Source organism: Myxine glutinosa, chromosome 11 (genome assembly GCF_964187855.1).
Source record: "Myxine glutinosa chromosome 11, kmMyxGlut1.1, whole genome shotgun sequence".
In the NCBI taxonomy this organism is placed as follows: Eukaryota; Metazoa; Chordata; class Myxini; order Myxiniformes; family Myxinidae; genus Myxine; species Myxine glutinosa.
In genome coordinates, this window is record NC_136271.1 from 51,824,017 (window position 1) to 51,842,343 (window position 18,327).

The 18,327-nt window shown below is 43.9% G+C and overlaps 1 protein-coding gene across 1 annotated transcript in view; it reads left to right on the plus strand.

Moving 5' to 3' along the window:
* LOC137436666 (rho GTPase-activating protein 18) overlaps positions 1–18,327 on the plus strand; it is a 92,042-nt gene that overhangs the window by 63,786 nt on the left and 9,929 nt on the right. Inside the window, exons 10-11 of the mRNA XM_068130661.2 lie at positions 4,732–4,814; positions 11,403–11,612. Coding sequence (XP_067986762.1) covers positions 4,732–4,814; positions 11,403–11,612 — 293 coding nt within the window. The remainder of the gene's footprint in view (positions 1–4,731; positions 4,815–11,402; positions 11,613–18,327) is intronic.

An 18,327-nucleotide genomic window follows, 5' to 3' on the forward strand; every position in this document is an offset into this window, starting at 1 on the left:
TACCTGTATTCGCATTTACTGCCGTGAGATGTGTACAAATTACTAATACAAGTGAACATTTAAGTTCTGAAAGCTTGAAATGCTTCTTGAAAAATAATGATTATTAGCGATTTGATTATTTTTGCTTCAAAGCATTCAAGGCTTGTGCGGAATATAATATGAATGAATGATCGTTTTAAGGCCATTTTCCCCGCTAGGGCGGGGGTTAACCTTGCGGGCCCCATGACAATCATGGTTCCCTGTTTGAGGCAATGTTTTTATGGCCGGATGCCCTTCCTGGCACCAACCCTTAGTCGCCTCTTACGATGCGCAGGGATACGGTGTACCTATTCTAAACCGGGGTACACACCGGGATCATTCATCCCAGCAAGCTGGTACTCAATACGTATATACTTATATATACAATCTTAATATATACAATCTTATATACCATCACGGGCATGAGGAGACTCATAGTCCTGGGATGCACAACAAAGACATTTGGAGACGTCATTGTATTCTATTTTTACATCATCACCTTTTATACAAAACTTACCTTGAGGTCCACACCCTTACCATGATTCTGTCTGTCTGTCTGTATGTCTGCTTGTCTTGTATTCAATCTTTAAATCGCTGGGCGGAACGAGTTGAAACTTAGTGGTTGTACTTGGGGCGTACACGGAGGATTTTAGGTGGTTAAAAAACATTCATAGCCCTGCTTTTTTCGGCTTAAGTGGAGACACAAATTATTCTCCGTAAACGTGTATTGTGTAGCGTCCATCGGTCCTGGTTGGAGTGGGTATTACATGTCATAATGCAATAAAAAATATGTCAATTAATTATTATGTGTATGAAAACCATCGACATTGGAAATGATCATGATCATTCGAGGTGTTTGTTTTGTGTAAGAGAACGGGAGAAAGGTTGCTGAGTAAATTGATTAACGCGAGTGGATTTGCAGACGTTAGCTGCAATGGGCCATCTATTGAATTACAAAGATATGACTAGATAATAGACAAATCACCGCAGTATATGGGATTTCAACCCGGGACCTGGGCCTTCATTTCGTGAACGTAAAAGTTAAGCCCCCCCACCCCCACTTATCTAACATGTTTTAAGGTGCAACTCACTAGATGAACCAACAAGGCAAATGTGAAGAGCTTTCCAAATAAGTCAGACATAAAGTGATGGAGAAGAACCATTCAGGAGAGGGTTATTAAGAAGAGGAAGAGGAAGAAGGAGAAGAAGAATCATTAAGAAGAGGAAGACGTATCATACCACCCAGACTCGACCAAGATCAGGTCGCCTGTCTAAGCTTAACAACTGGACAAGCAGGAAACTGGTTTGGGATGTCACTGTAAATCCAACAAGGACTTTGAAAGATCTGCAAGGCTCTTTGTCTGAGATGGGGGTCAGTGTTCACCAATCAACAATATCCCGTTCTCTGCACCAAGCTGGACTCTTGGGATCGGTGGCAAGAACAAAGCCATTACTGAAAAGGACATATCTAACAGCTCATATAGAGTTTGTGAAAAAGCATCTTAATGGCACTGCAGGGCATGTGGAGAAAAGTTTTGTTGTCAGATGAGACAAAACTTGAAATTTTTGGTCTAAATTCAAAACGTTATATCTGGCGCAAGCCTAACACTGCACATCACCCAGTCAACACCATCCCTACTGTCAAGCATGGGGGTGGCTGCATTATGTAATGGGGCTGCTTTTCATCAGCAGGGATTGGCAAGCTTGTCAGGATAGAAGGGACACTGGACGGAGCAAAGTACAGGAGAATCCTTGATGAAAACCTGCTTGAGTCGGCCATGAATCTGAAACTGGGTAGGGGATTCACATTTCAGATGGACAATGATCCGAAACACACAGCTAAAGCCACACTGGAGTGGCTGAATAATAATAAAATAAATAGTATTGAGTGGCCCAGTCACTCAATTGAAAAGTCCTGACTTGAACTCAATTAAATATTTATGGCAAAACTTGAAAATTGCAGTCCCCTGTTGCTTTGGCTGTATGCTTGGGGTCATTGTCGTGTTGGAACATAAATGTTCACCACAGTATGAGGTATTTTGCACTCTGAAGCAGGTTCTCCTCAAGGATTTGCCTGTATTTGGTACCATCCAGGGTTGCCTCCATCCTTGCAAGTCTCCCAGTCCCTGCCGCTGGAAAGCATTCCCATAGCATGATGGTGCCACCACCATGCTTCATGGTAGGGGTGGTGTTAAATGGGTGATGAGCTGTCCTTAATTTCCGCTAGATGTAGCGCTTTTCATTCAGGCCAAAGAGTTCAATTTTCATCTCATTGGAGCACAGAATCCTTTGCCTGAATCTTCTGCTCTGAGTCTTTCACATGCCTTTTTGCAAACTCCAAGCATGCTGTCATGTGCCTTTTTCTCAGGAGTGGCTTCTCTCTGGCCACTCTCCCATAAAGCCTATGTTTGGGAAGTGCTGCAGAGAGTGTTGGCCTTCCGGCAGGTTCTCCTATCTCAGCCAAGGAACTCTGTAGTGCTGTCAGAGTGGTCATCGGGTTATTGGTCACCTCCCTGATGTAGCTCTTTCTTGCCAGGTTGCTCAGTTTGATCAGACAGCCGGCTCTAGGAAGAATCTGGGTAGTTCATATTCTCTACATTTCTTTCTTTCCAGGTTGCTCAGTTTGATCAGACGGCCGGCTCTAGGAAGAATCTGGATAGTTCATATTCTCTACATTTCTTTCTTTCCAGGTTGCTCAGTTTGATCAGACGGCCGGCTCTAGGAAGAATCTGGGTAGTTCATATTCTCTACATTTCTTTCTTTCCAGGTTGCTCAGTTTGATCAGACGGCCGGCTCTAGGAAGAATCTGGGTAGTTCATATTCTCTACATTTCTTTCTTTCCAGGTTGCTCAGTTTGATCAGACGGCCGGCTCTAGGAAGAATCTGGATAGTTCATATTCTCTACATTTCTTTCTTTCCAGGTTGCTCAGTTTGATCAGACGGCCGGCTCTAGGAAGAATCTGGGTAGTTCATATTCTCTACATTTCTTTCTTTCCAGGTTGCTCAGTTTGATCAGACGGCCGGCTCTAGGAAGAATCTGGGTAGTTCATATTCTCTGCATTTCTTTCTTTCCAGGTTGCTCAGTTTGATCAGACGGCCGGCTCTAGGAAGAATCTGGGTAGTTCATATTCTCTACATTTCTTTCTTTCCAGGTTGCTCAGTTTCATCATACAGCCGGCTCTAGGAAGAATCTGGGTAGTTCATATTCTCTACATTTCTTTCTTTCCAGGTTGCTCAGTTTGATCAGACGGCCGGCTCTAGGAAGAATCTGGGTAGTTCATATTCTCGACATTTCTTTCTTTCCAGGTTGCTCAGTTTCATCATACAGGCGGCTCTAGGAAGAATCTGGGTAGTTCATATTCTCTACATTTCTTTCTTTCCACGTTGCTCAGTTTGATCAGATGGCCGGCTCTAGGAAGAATCTAGGTAGTTCATATTCTCTACATTTCTTTCTTTCCAGGTTGCTCAGTTTGATCAGACGGCCGGCTCTAGGAAGAATCTGGGTAGTACATATTCTCTACATTTCTTTCTTTCCAGGTTGCTCAGTTTGATCAGACGGCCGGCTCTAGGAAGAATCTGGGTAGTTCATATTCTCTACATTTCTTTCTTTCCAGGTTGCTCAGTTTGATCAGACGGCCGGCTCTAGGAAGAATCTGGGTAGTTCATATTCCCTACATTTCTTTCTTTCCAGGTTGCTCAGTTTGATCATACAGCCGGCTCTAGGAAGAATCTGGGTAGTTCATATTCTCTACATTTCTTTCTTTCCAGGTTGCTCAGTTTGATCAGACGGCCGGCTCTAGGAAGAATCTGGGTAGTTCATATTCTCTACATTTCTTTCTATCCAGGTTGCTCAGTTTGATCAGACGGCCGGCTCTAGGAAGAATCTGGGTAGTTCATATTCTCTACATTTCTTTCTTTCCAGGTTGCTCAGTTTGATCAGACGGCCGGCTCTAGGAAGAATCTAGGTAGTTCATATTCTCTACATGACCTAACGATGGAGCTCACTGTGCTCTTGGAAACTTCCAACACTATATAAATTGTTTTATACCCTTACCCAGATCTATTCCTCCTCACAATTCTATCTTGGATTTCTACAGACAGTTCCTTGAACTTCATGGTGAAGTGTGTGCTATGACATTCACTGTCAACTGTGGGACCTTGTATAGAAAGGTGTTTCTTTCTAAATCATGTACAATTTTATTGAATTGACCACAGGTGGACTCCAATCAAGTTGTGAAGACATCTGAAAGATGATCAAAGGAAATTGCATGCACCTGAGCTCAATTTGGAGTGTCATATGAAAGGGGTCGAACACTTATTGTACCAAGACATTTCAGCTTTTCATTTTTAATTATTTTGTGAGGATTTAAAAAAATATATTCCACTTTGACATTATGGGGTATTTTGTGTAGATGAGTGACAGAAAAATTCAATTGAATCCATTTTAAATTTGGCATTTAACACAACAAAATGTGAAAAAAGTCAATGGTGTGAATACTTTCTGAAGGCACTGTAAATAAAAAGGAAATTTCTGGTTTAAACGTTTGGCAATTTCTGAAGCATTTATTTAATCACAGTTTCAAGGTTCCAGCTGCACCACAAATGAATACACGCGTATGATGCATATCAAGAAACTACACCGAGAAAATAACACAAGGCTAACCCACAACTTCTACCCCTACGTGTTCCATTCCTCCCACGTGTCGGTTCCAGACATCCCAGCCCAGAAGCAACAGCTGCAAGCTCTGAATCTTCTCATCATGTTATTACCTGATCCCAACCGCGACATGCTGCAGGTAAGGAATGGGTCGTCAACCATCAGACGGGCAAGGGATGACTCAACACGGGACTCCATGAGGCTCTGCTTTAATGGTTGTGTGTGCATCGTTTCACTGTGCCTTTATTAACGGCTTAGATCATTTGGAACACTGCGTCACATGCTTCCGGAGATTCGCTCTCGGGTTGTTTACATCCTGGCAGTAAGGATGGCAGGATGGCCTGGTTCCCTGTGCCATTTGGTCTTGGGTTCAATTCTCGGAACAGTAAAATCAGACTAAAACTGCTGTTATGGGGGAGTTTCACGAGGGGTGCTGCATTGTGGAGCACTACGTTAAGCTGGCTGTCTTGCCTGCAATCGTTTGGATTCATCATATCTTTTGCAAGTGTCGACATTTGTGGGGTGGCAATATGGCCATATACAGTCTGACCTCCTACTACTGATACTACGACTAGTAGTCAGTAATATAATGACAATTTTCCCATATTAAGGTATTGGGCGGATATACAGTCTGACATTAAAAAATAAATTAATAAGGGGATATTGATTGTAAGTGTAAGCTAAGTAATTGAGATTTAGATTGTAAATATGAAAAGCATACAGGCCAAATGTGTTGTATGTAAACATTAACATTTGTTATCACATTGGAGAGTAAACAAAGTTTTTTTCAGTCTAAAGCTTACAGTGCATCTCGAAATGCTTGTACATACAGTGATCTCATTATGCCTGGTGTTGCCTTAGCGGTTAGGGTGTCGGCTTGGGATCCGGGGATCCTGGGTTCGAATCCCGGTCGATCGTTGAATTAACTACCAGGGGGGTTGACTCAGCCTGTCATCCTTCCGAGGTCGGCAAATTGAGGACCAGTTCACTGGTAATTCCTTGTGTGTCGCAAGAGGGACTAACAGTGATGGCAGCAGGAAGGGCATCCGGCCATAAAATATTGCTTCAAAAAAAGGGGGAAAATGCCAACCCCTGCTCTGCGTGGAAAAATGGCCTCCAAAGGTGGTTCTTATACAGTGGTCATGTTAAAACGTCGAGGTTATTCCTGATCACTGTTGAACTCTATTTTCAGTTTTGAGCATTTCTTCTTCTTCTTTCTTCGTATACAGCACAAGGTTGCAGGGCAGCATCATTGGCTGACGGCACGGTTGTGCCGCTGATGCAGTGCCCTCTGCTGGTTTAGGCAGTAATTTGTCATTTGGCCATGGTGCCGGCGATGGCTCGCCTACTCTTCGCGAAAGACGCCATGAGATCCTTCGTGCCCACAAATGAATGTTGGCAGACGGGATGTCCGTTTAGCGTCCATTTGAGGGACGGAACACACACTGATGAATCATGAATCACCCTGCCTGTAAAACACAAAAAGGGACTAAAAGGACTGTCCCGTCCCCTCTCTACCCCAACTTTATCTCCCCCTTGCTTTCTCATATTTCAAAGCAAGAGGGCATTAATGCCATTAAGTGGTTAAACTTTAAGAGGTTAAAGTAAATTATGATTAAGATTAAATTAAAAGGTTAAATTAAGAGGTGTGAAGAGCTTAAAATTAATAAAAGACGAAAATTAGTTTTTTTCATTTAATTCACAATCTCGTGAGATGACGGAATCTGTCGTGAGATGACGGATTTTGTCGTGAGATGAGGGAATCTGTCGTGAGATGACGGAATCTGTCATGAGATGATGGAATCTTGTGAGATGACGGAATCTGTCGTGAGATGACGGAATCTGTCATGAGATGATGGAATCTTGTGAGATGACGGAATCTGTCGTGACATGACGGAATCTTGTGAGATGACGGAATCTGTTGTGACATGACAGAATCTTGTGAGATGATGGAATCTGTCGTGAGATGATGGAATCTGTCGTGAGATGACGGAATCTGTCGTGAGATGACGGAATCTGTCGTGAGATGACGGAATCTGTCATGAGATGACGGAATCTTGTGAGATGACGGAATCTGTCATGAGATGACAGAATCTTGTGAGATTCTGGAATCTGTCGTGAGATTCTGGAATCTGTCGTGAGATGACGGAATCTGTCATGAAATGATGGAATCTTGTGAGATGACGGAATCTGTCGTGAGATGACGGAATCTGCCATGAGATGACGGAATCTGCCGTGAGATGACGGAATCTGTCGTGAGATGACGGAATCTGTCGTGAGATGACGGAATCTGTCGTGAGATGACGGAATCTGTCGTGAGATGATGGAATCTTGTGAGATGACGGAATCTTGTGATGACGGAATCTTGTGAGATGACGAAATCTGTCATGACATGACAGTCTTGTGAGATGACGGATTCTGTCATGACATGACAGAATCTTGTGAGATGACGGAATCTTGTGAGATGACGGAATCTCATGAGATGACGGAATCTGTCATGAGATGACGGAATCTGTCCTGAGATGACGGAATCTGTCCTGAGATGACGGAATCTTGTGAGATGACGGAATCTAGTGAGATGACGGAATCTAGTGAGATGGTGGAATCTTGTGAGATGATGGAATTTTGGACATATAGACATATGTGATGGACATACAAACACTGATTACACTTTGACTTAATTTGTAAATTATCTCACCACCTGGATGGAAATTAAAAATGGCTCCATTCGTTTTGCGCATCGCATCGACGTAATGAATCATAATGCAGAGTTTCGAAACGATCCGTTGAGCTACCACGGAGTAGTAGGGGAAAAAAAACGAAAAATCGTTAATGGATCCACTGCCTGACTGAAGGACATCGTTATGGTTTTAACAGCTCATCTCGACTCCATTATTAGATGAGCTAACAAAAAAAACAAAACCATTAAACACATTGGAAATTCAACTTCTCCTTAAAATTTCTTACATTGGCCTTGTTGCTACGAATGTTCTTTCATGGAAACATGAAGATAGATGTTCCTCTGTCTTTGGGCTGTACGATGTGATCATAGAATGGACTTGTACTCACCATGTGATCATAGAATGGACTTGTACTCACCATGTGATCATAGAATGGACTTGTACTCACCATGTGATCATAGAATGGACCTGTACTCACCATGTGATCATATAATGGACTTGTACTCACCATGTGATCATAGAATGGACTTGTACTCACCATGTAATCATATAATGGACTTGTACTCACCATGTGATCATAGAATGGACTTGTACTCACCATGTGATCATATAATGGACTTGTACTCACCATGTGATCATAGAATGGACTTGTACTCACCATGTGATCATAGAATGGACTTGTACTCACCATGTGATCATTTAATGGACTTGTACTCACCATGTGATCATAGAATGGACTCCTACTCACCATGTGATCATATAATGGACTTGTACTCACCATGTGATCATATAATGGACTTGTACTCACCATGTGATCATATAATGGACTTGTACTCACCATGTGATCATGGAATGGACCTGTACTCACCATGTGATCAGAGAATGGACTTGTACTCACCATGTGATCATAGAAAGGACTTGTACTCACCATGTGATCAGAGAATGGACTTGTACTCACCATGTGATCATAGAAAGGACTTGTACTCACCATGTGATCAGAGAATGGACTTGTACTCACCATGTGATCATATAATGGACTTGTACTCACCATGTGATCATAGAATGGACTCCTACTCACGATGTGATCATATAATGGACTTGGACACACCATGTGATCATAGAAAGGACTGGTACTCACCATGTGATCAAAGAATGGACTTGTACACACCATGTGATCATAGAATGGACTTGTACTCACTATATGATCATAGAATAGACTTCTACTCACCATGTGATCATAGAATGGACTTCTACTCACCATGTGATCATAGAATGGACTTGTACTCACCATGTGATCATGGAATGGACTTGTACTCACCATGTGATCATAGAATGGACGTGAACTCACCATGTGATCATAGAATGGATTTGTAGTCACCATGTGATCATAGAATAGACTTGTACTCACCATGTGATCATAGAATGGACTTGTACTCATTATGTAATCATAGAATGGACTTGTACTCACCATGTAATCATATAATGGACTTGTACTCACCATGTGATCATAGAATGGACTTGTACTCACCATGTGATCATAGAATGGACTTGTACCCATCATGTGATCATAGAATGGACTTGTACTCACCATGTGATCATAGAATGGACCTGTACTCACCATGTGATCATATAATCGACTTGTACTCACCATGTGATCATAGAATGGACTTGTACTCACCATGTGATCATAGAATGGACTTGTACTCATCATGTGATCATATAATGGACTTGTACTCACCATGTGATCATAGAATGGACTTGTACTCACCATGTGATCATAGAATGGACTTGTACTCATCATGTAATCATAGAATGGACTTGTACTCACCATGTGATCATGTAACTGACTTGTACTCACCATGTGATCATAGAATGGACTTGTGCACACCATGTGATCATATAATGTACTTGTACTCACCATGTGATCATGTAATGGACTTGTACTCACCATGTGATCATAGAATGGACTTGTACTCACCATGTGATCATAGAATGGACTTGTACTCACCACGTGATCATGTAATGGACTTGTACTAACCATGTGATCATAGAATGGACTTGTACTCACCATGTGATCATGTAATGGACTTGTACTCACCATGTGATCATAGAATGGACTTGTACTCACTATGTGATCATAGAATGGACTTGTACTCACCATGTGATCATATAATGGACTTGTACACACCATGTGATCATAGAATGGACTTGTACACACCATGTGATCATAGAATGGAATTGTACTCACTATATGATCATAGAATGGACTTGTACTCACCATGTGATCATAGAATAGACTTCTACTCACCATGTGATCATAGAATGGACTTATACTCACCATGTGATCATAGAATGGACTTGTACTCACCATGTGATCATAGAATGGACTTGTACTCACCATGTGATCATGGAATGGACTTGTACTCACCATGTGATCATATAATCGACTTGTACTCACCATGTGATCATAGAATGGATTTGTACTCACCATGTGATCATATAATGGACTTGTACTCATCATGTGATCATAGAATGGACTTGTACTCATTATGTAATCATAGAATGGACTTGTACTCACCATGTGATCATATAATGGACTTGTACTCATTATGTAATCATAGAATGGACTTGTACTCACCATGTGATCATAGAATGGACTTGTACTCACCATGTGATCATAGAATGGACTTGTACTCACCATGTGATCATTTACTGGACTTGTACTCACCATGTGATCATTTAATGGACTTGTACTCACCATGTGATCATATAATGGACTTGTACTCACCATTAGTGGGGCGGCTTAGCCCAAATATTCAAAAGAATTGTGCATTTTGTGAAACAAGCACCAAATTTGGCACAAATGTACATTAATATGTTGCGAACATTTTCAGATATTGGGCCACTTGAAATTCCGTAATTTTTTTTTTCAAATTTTTTCAAATTTCGTAATTTCAAATTTTTCGGGTGACACCGTCACAATTTCGGTCTTCGAGGCCGGCCGATAGGCAAAGTGTGACCGGAAGGGACGAGGTTCTCCTGACCACGTGGCCCTCGATCTGGGAAGCGAGAGGCGTTCCATTAGTGGACGCGCCCCTCACGCCCGACTTTTGGGCGGCCCCGGCAGGCCGTTTGTTTTGACGTTCCGTGACAGGCCCCGCACCCCCACCTCCGGGCCGACCGGAAGCTTGTGCTGAGTACATCATACCTGAACAACTCAGTGAGGCAGAACACAGCAGTGCACACCAGGGTGACCCCTTCAGTGCATAAACCAATTAACCTGTCCACTGCAGGGCATATAGAAATGAAGTTATTTTCTGCATATAATAATAATATAAGTTCAGTTCTATATAACAATTTCTGTTATCACCACTACCACTACAACTACCACTACTACAAGCTTTGTCTGGAATTTTGTGGACTAACAGACAAACAGACATACAGACAAGCTGGGATCAAAACATTACCTCCTTCCACCATTGAGTGTAGAGGTAAACATCATGGAAATTATATCATGCCCTAGATTTAATTCATGCTTACCCGTGTATTTGCTTCACTGGTTCACAAGGTCTTTTGCATACATGTAATTCAGACTCTCGTCTTCATTGCTGACCACACAATGTTCGCAACATATTAATGTACATTTGTGCCAAATTTGGTGCTTGTATCACAAAATGCACAATTCTTTTGAATATTTGGGCTAAGCCGCCCCACTATATCGGCCGGCCTCGAAGACCGAAATTGTGACGGTGTCACCCGAAAAATTTGAAATTACGAAATTTGAAAAAATAAATTACGGAATTTCAAGTGGCCCAATATCTGAAAATGTTCGCAACATATTAATGTACATTTGTGCCAAATTTGGTGCTTGTATCACAAAATGCACAACAGGTTTGCTATGCTGCTACACTACATGTGATGATCATATAATGGACTTGTACTCACCATGTGATCATAGAATGGATTTGTACTCACCATGTGATCATAGAATGGAATTACTTTCACCATGTGTCTCAAGTCCACCCACCCATAAATTTTCCTTTCAGGCCTTGCTTGTATTCCTGCATAAGGTCTGCGCACATGAAAAGTATAACCGCATGAGCGTGCGCAATGTGGCACTGGTCATGGCTCCGAACCTCTTCCTGCCAAGGAGGAGTCCCACCGAGGTCACAGGGAGCCGCAGAGCGGGGCGTTCGGGGACTGGTATTGCGAGCATCACAAGACTCCTGATTAATTACCACCAACTCCTGTGGACGGTGAGGTTATTCTTTTGGTGAGGGGCTTTGTGGATGGAGCTGCCTTTTCATGCATAGCGTTTTATTACTCAACTGTTAGTTACCCTAAGACTGACATCACTTGTAGATAAAAGCAGGCAGGGATGGAAACCAAACAAACTTCTTATCTTCCCCCATCCAAAACCTTGATCTTTTTTACCCCCACTAATTCACCCCAGATCCACCTTGTTTGAAATTCCAACTTCTTTCCTGGAAGTCTTGGCAGTGTCCATATGTTTTATACCTCTCCCACCCCCCCGCCCCCTTCCCATGCCTCCCCCCCAAAGCCCTCTCCCTCCCACAGTTCTCTCGATGTCTCCATGTCTCTCGGTCCCTGCTCTCAAATGTTGTGTTTGTGTCCTTCCCCCTCTCTCCCCATCTTGTCTACCGCTCCCGATGTTATTTGTTTTGTGTGTCTGTTTGTCTTTCTGTGTGATTAATGTTCGCTCTTTCACGAGCCTCGATCTTGTATACAAAAAAAAACAAAAAAACAAAAAAAAAACATCAGCTTCCTGATGGGAATTAATGAGACAGCTGGGTTTTTACAAACAAAATCATAGCAACAAGTTAATTCTACAAGGGATAACCCGATTTATGCAAGTTTCGAGTCTGAATGCTGAATACTGCTCCCTTAGGCTGGATTTAGGCTGGAAGGCAAGAACTCTAAGAGAGTTTTACTACATCAAAACCAACCCAAAGTTTCCAATCCATGAAGACCTGTAGAACCTACCAAATATGCGACTCGGGTCACGGAAAACTTTCTGCGCTCTGGAAATGTTTTTTTTTCTATGATGCGGAGTTTAACACAAAGGACAAGTGGTGCAATCTCTGGACAGACAACAACATTGCTGACAAAGACCTGGTGAGTGATCCGACAGAAAAGCCTCCACGTTTAAACCTCCCCTGGAAACAGTGGTCAACAGGATCCGTACTCTCCATGCCAGGACATCACAACACCTCCATAAATGGGATTTCAAAGACAGCTCAACATGTGACTGGGGTCACCCAGATCAGACTATTCATCACATTGTGAATGAGTGTCACCGACAGTGACTTGATGAAGGATTTAAGGCAATTCACCAAACAACAGACAGTGCTGTGACTTGGCTGTCAAACTTAGACTTAGATCTGTGAGCTGTAATTTGTCATATGCAAGATAAAAAAGAGGCGTGATTTGAACTTTCCATCTTTGGGATGCCAGTGAACTCACAATGATACATAATGACCAAAAGGAGGTTTTGAAAAGGTTATAGATAACAATATAGTGACATTTTGAGAAGGATTATATGATCAATGCTAATTTGATGGTGGTTGTATTGGGAATACTAAACCATAAAATTGAAGTGACATGGTTGTTGATATAGGTAGAGGAGGATAGACTTCCGAAGAGAGCAGGTGTTGAAAGACAGAGAGACAGGAGAAAGAGGTAGGCTGTGGTTGAAATGGGAACAATGTGTAAAGAGAGATGTCAGAAAGGTGAACAGAGATGGCTGGTGATAGAAGGTAGTGGAAGAGTGTTGTGGACATAGCAGACTAGCAGCTCAGTACTAGTTCACCTCACCCAATATGAAGGCATTTTGAGAAAGCACGAGCAACTTTACTATAATGTAAATGTGAGGTGTAAACTATGTAAATACGAGCAGAGTACACTCTGAGTGGGTAGAGTTTGCGCATACTTGCTGAAAAAAGTATAATCTGTATATTGCAAGAATATTCTGTAGATGTTTGTGTGGGTCTAATAAGTTTAAGGGGAGTTGGGGATACAAGAGATGTAAAGGTTGAAAGAATCATTGCTAAGAAAGAATAAATAAGAATAAATATAAGAATAAATAAATAAGAATAAATAAAAATAAATAAAACGAACAAAGAAGAAAAAAAAAGAAAAAAAAAAAGGACAAAAGAATAAATAAATAAATAAATAATAAAAAAAAAAAGTAAAAAAAAAAACAAAAAAAAAAAATTATAATAAAAATAAAAATATTAAATAATAAATAAATAAAATTACATCTAATAAAGGGTCTAAACGGGGATCGAAATATGTATAATGTATAAAGAATGTATATAAAAATTTATATATAAAAAATAATATATATATATATATATATATTAATCAACGAACATAACAGCGTGACGAGCGCTGTCCCGATCTCCTGTGGACCGAAGTCCTAGACCAAAGCGTCACCTCCGACCCAAAGGGTCTTCTGGAGGCCTCAGCCCGGCCACTCTGTCAACAGACAGAGATTTATTCATTGGTCCCCATTGGCTAAACATCAAGCAGAGCCGCCAATCCAGATTTCGGGCTTATTGACTGTTTTAGGGCCCAGTCAAGGCCTGCCTTTTTTGCTTGTGAAAAAAGGTAAAAAGTCAAACATTCGAACAGCCTCGGACGTGCACCTTGACCCCATGGCCAAGGCACAACGTCAACAAGGCTGTCCCCATAACAATACACATGCGCCTCAACCCCGAGGGGGAAGCACATGGTCATTCAAACACATGCATCATGCCCCCGAAGGGCCACAATGCATGGTCATACAATTGGGACCACTCCTCTTAATAGGAGTAAGACCCCCTTAATCCACCAGCAGGGCATTACTCCTGCCAGGTCCGATTTGCATGCAGGTCTACCGACTGTTTTAGGGCCCCAGTCAAGGCCTGCCTTTTTTGCTTGTGAAAAAAGGTAAAAAGTCAAACATTCGAACAGCCTCGGACGTGCACCTTGACCCCATGGCCAAGGCACAACGTCAACAAGGCTGTCCCCATAACAATACACATGCGCCTCAACCCCGAGGGGGAAGCACATGGTCATTCAAACACATGCATCATGCCCCCGAAGGGCCACAATGCATGGTCATACAATTGGGACCACTCCGCTTAATAGGAGTAAGACCCCTTAATCCACCAGCAGGGCATTACTCCTGCCAGGTCCGATTTGCATGCAGGTCTACCGACTGTTTTAGGGCCCCAGTCAGGGCCTGCCTTTTTTGCTTGTGAAAAAAGGTAAAAAGTCAAACATTCGAACAGCCTCGGACGTGCACCTTGACCCCATGGCCAAGGCACAACGTCAACGAGGCTGTCCCCATAACAATACACATGCGCCTCAACCCCGAGGGGGAAGCACATGGTCATTCAAACACATGCATCATGCCCCCGAAGGGCCACAATGCATGGTCATACAATTGGGACCACTCCTCTTAATAGGAGTAAGACCCCTTAATCCACCAGCAGGGCATTACTCCTGCCAGGTCCGATTTTGCAGACTTGATCACTGTTTTAGGGCCCCAGTGAGGGCCTCCCTTTTTTGCTTGTGAAAAAAGGTAAAAAGTCAAACATTCGAACAGCCTCGGACGTGCACCTTGACCCCATGGCCAAGGCACAACGTCAACGAGGCTGTCCCCATAACAATACACATGCGCCTCAACCCCGAGGGGGAAGCGCATGGTCATTCAAACGCATGCATCATGCCCCCGAAGGGCCACAATGCATGGTCGTACAATTGGGACCACTCCTCTTAATAGGAGTAAGACCCCTTAATCCACCAGCAGGGCATTACTCCTGCCAGGTCCGATTTGCATGCAGTTCTTTGCACGTTTAGGGCCCGCACAAAAAGGCCTGCCTTTTTTACAATGAAAAAAGGTAAAAAGTCAAACATTTGAACAGCCTTGGACGTGCACCTTGACCCCATGGTCAAGGCACATCGTCAACAAGGCTGTCCCCATAACAATACACATGCGCCTCAACCCCGAGGGGGAAGCGCATGGTCATTCAAACGCATGCATCATGCCCCCGAAGGGCCACAATGCATGGTCATACAATTGGGACCACTCCTCTTAATAGGAGTAAGACCCCTTAATCCACCAGCAGGGCATTACTCCTGCCAGGTCCGATTTGCATGCAGGCTTGAGAACCTGTTTTGGGGCCACAGGGAAGCCCTGCCTTTTTTACTATGAAAAAAGGTAAAAAGTCAAACATTTGAACAGCCTTGGACGTGCACCTTGACCCCATGGTCAAGGCACAACGTCAACAAGGCTGTCCCAATAACAATACACATGCGCCTCAACCCCGAGGGGGAAGCGCATGGTCATTCAAACGCATGCATCATGCCCCCCGAAGGGCCACAATGCATGGTCATACAGTTGGGACCACTCCTCTTAATAGGAGTGAGACCCCTTAATCCACCGGCAGGGCATTACTCCTGCCAGGTCCGATTTGCATGCAGTTTTATTTACCTGTATTGGGGGCCACAGGGAAGCCCTGCCTTTTTTACAAGAAAAAAGGTAAAAAGTCAAACATTTGAACAGCCTTGGACGTGCACCTTGACCCCATGGTCAAGGCACATCGTCAACAAGGCTGTCCCCATAACAATACACATGCGCCTCAACCCCGAGGGGGAAACGCATGGTCATTCAAACGCATGCATCATGCCCCCCAAAGGGCCACAATGCATGGTCATACAGTTGGGACCACTCCTCTTAATAGGAGTGAGACCCCTTAATCCACCGGCAGGGCATTACTCCTGCCAGGTCCGATTTGCATGCAGGTCTTTAAACGTTTAGGGCCCGCTCAAAAAGGCCTGCCTTTTTTACACTGAAAAAAGGTAAAAAGTCAAACATTCGAACAGCCTTGGACGTGCACCTTGACCCCATGGTCAAGGCACATCGTCAACAAGGCTGTCCCCATAACAATACACATGCGCCTCAACCCCGAGGGGGAAGCGCATGGTCATTCAAACGCATGCATCATGCCCCCCGAAGGGCCACAATACATGGTCATACAATTGGGACCACTCCTCTTAATAGGAGTGAGACCCCGTAATCCACCGGCAGGGCATTACTCCTGCCAGGTCCGATTTGCAGGCAGGTCTTTAAGCGTTTAGGGCCCGCTCAAAAAGGCCTGCCTTTTTTACACTGAAAAAAGGTAAAAAGTCAAACATTCGAACAGCCTTGGACGTGCACCTTGACCCCATGGTCAAGGCACATCGTCAACAAGGCTGTCCCCATAACAATACACATGCGCCTCAACCCCGAGGGGGAAGCGCATGGTCATTCAAACGCATGCATCATGCCCCCCGAAGGGCCACAATACATGGTCATACAGGTGGGACCACTCCTCTTAATAGGAGTGAGACCCCTTAATCCACCGGCAGGGCATTACTCCTGCCAGGTCCGATTTGCATGCAGGTCTTTAACTGGTTTAGGGCCGCAGTCAGGGCCTGCCTTTTTTACGTGTGAAAAAAGGTAAAAAGTCCAAACATTTGAACAGCCTCGGACGTGCACCTTGACCCCATGGCCAAGGCACAACGTCAACAAGGCTGTCCCCATAACAATACACATGCGCCTCAACCCCGAGGGGGAAGCACATGGTCATTCAAACGCATGCATCATGCCCCCGAAGGGCCACAATGCATGGTCATACAGTTGGGACCACTCCTCTTAATAGGAGTGAGACCCCTTAATCCACCGGCAGGGCATTACTCCTGCCAGGTCCGATTTGCATGCAGGTCTTTAAGCGTTTAGGGCCCGCTCAAAAAGGCCTGCCTTTTTTACACTGAAAAAAGGTAAAAAGTCAAACATTCGAACAGCCTTGGACGTGCACCTTGACCCCATGGTCAAGGCACATCGTCAACAAGGCTGTCCCCATAACAATACACATGCGCCTCAACCCCGAGGGGGAAGCGCATGGTCATTCAAACGCATGCATCATGCCCCCCGAAGGGCCACAATACATGGTCATACAATTGGGACCACTCCTCTTAATAGGAGTGAGACCCCGTAATCCACCGGCAGGGCATTACTCCTGCCAGGTCCGATTTGCATGCAGTTCTGGTTTAGGGCCACAGTCAGGGCCTGCCTTTTTTACGTGTGAAAAAAGGTAAAAAGTCCAAACATTTGAACAGCCTCGGACGTGCACCTTGACCCCATGGCCAAGGAACAACGTCAACAAGGCTGTCCCCATAACAATACACATGCGCCTCAACCCCGAGGGGGAAGCACATGGTCATTCAAACGCATGCATCATGCCCCCGAAGGGCCACAATGCATGGTCATACAGTTGGGACCACTCCTCTTAATAGGAGTAAGACCCCTTAATCCACCAGCAGGGCATTACTCCTGCCACGCACAGGGCGGCACACTGCGAAAAATCTAACCAATGAGGACCAAAATCGTCTATTAAGATGATCAAGGCACCTCCTAGCTTTAATGGTGAGCACCAGCCACGAATTATGTCTCACACGGTAAATACCGTGTGAGACCGTGTAGTATTTACCGTGTGAGACATAATTCATGGCTGGTGCTCACCATTAAAGCTAGGAGGTGCCTTGATCTTTTTTATCTATCTATAATTCCAGTAATCTCTGTACGTTTGTACGTCTGTACGTCTGTACGTTTGTCTGTGACCGCTGTTTCTCGACAACTACCGGTCCGATATACTTGAAACTTGCCAGGTATATTGCTGGGGACCCGAGGATGTGCCTTTTCAAGGTTTGAAATTAATCGGACAAGTACTTACCGAGCTGTGGCGATTTAGCCGTTCGCCGTTCGCTTTGGCGTTGCGAATGGACCAAACCATTCATGTAAATAGAGGGGGGGGGGGGGGGGGTTCTGTGGTCGTTCGCTTTGGCTTTGCGAATGGACCAAACCATTCATGTAAATAGAGGGGGGGGGGGGGTTCTGTGGTCGTTCGCTTTGGCTTTGCGAAT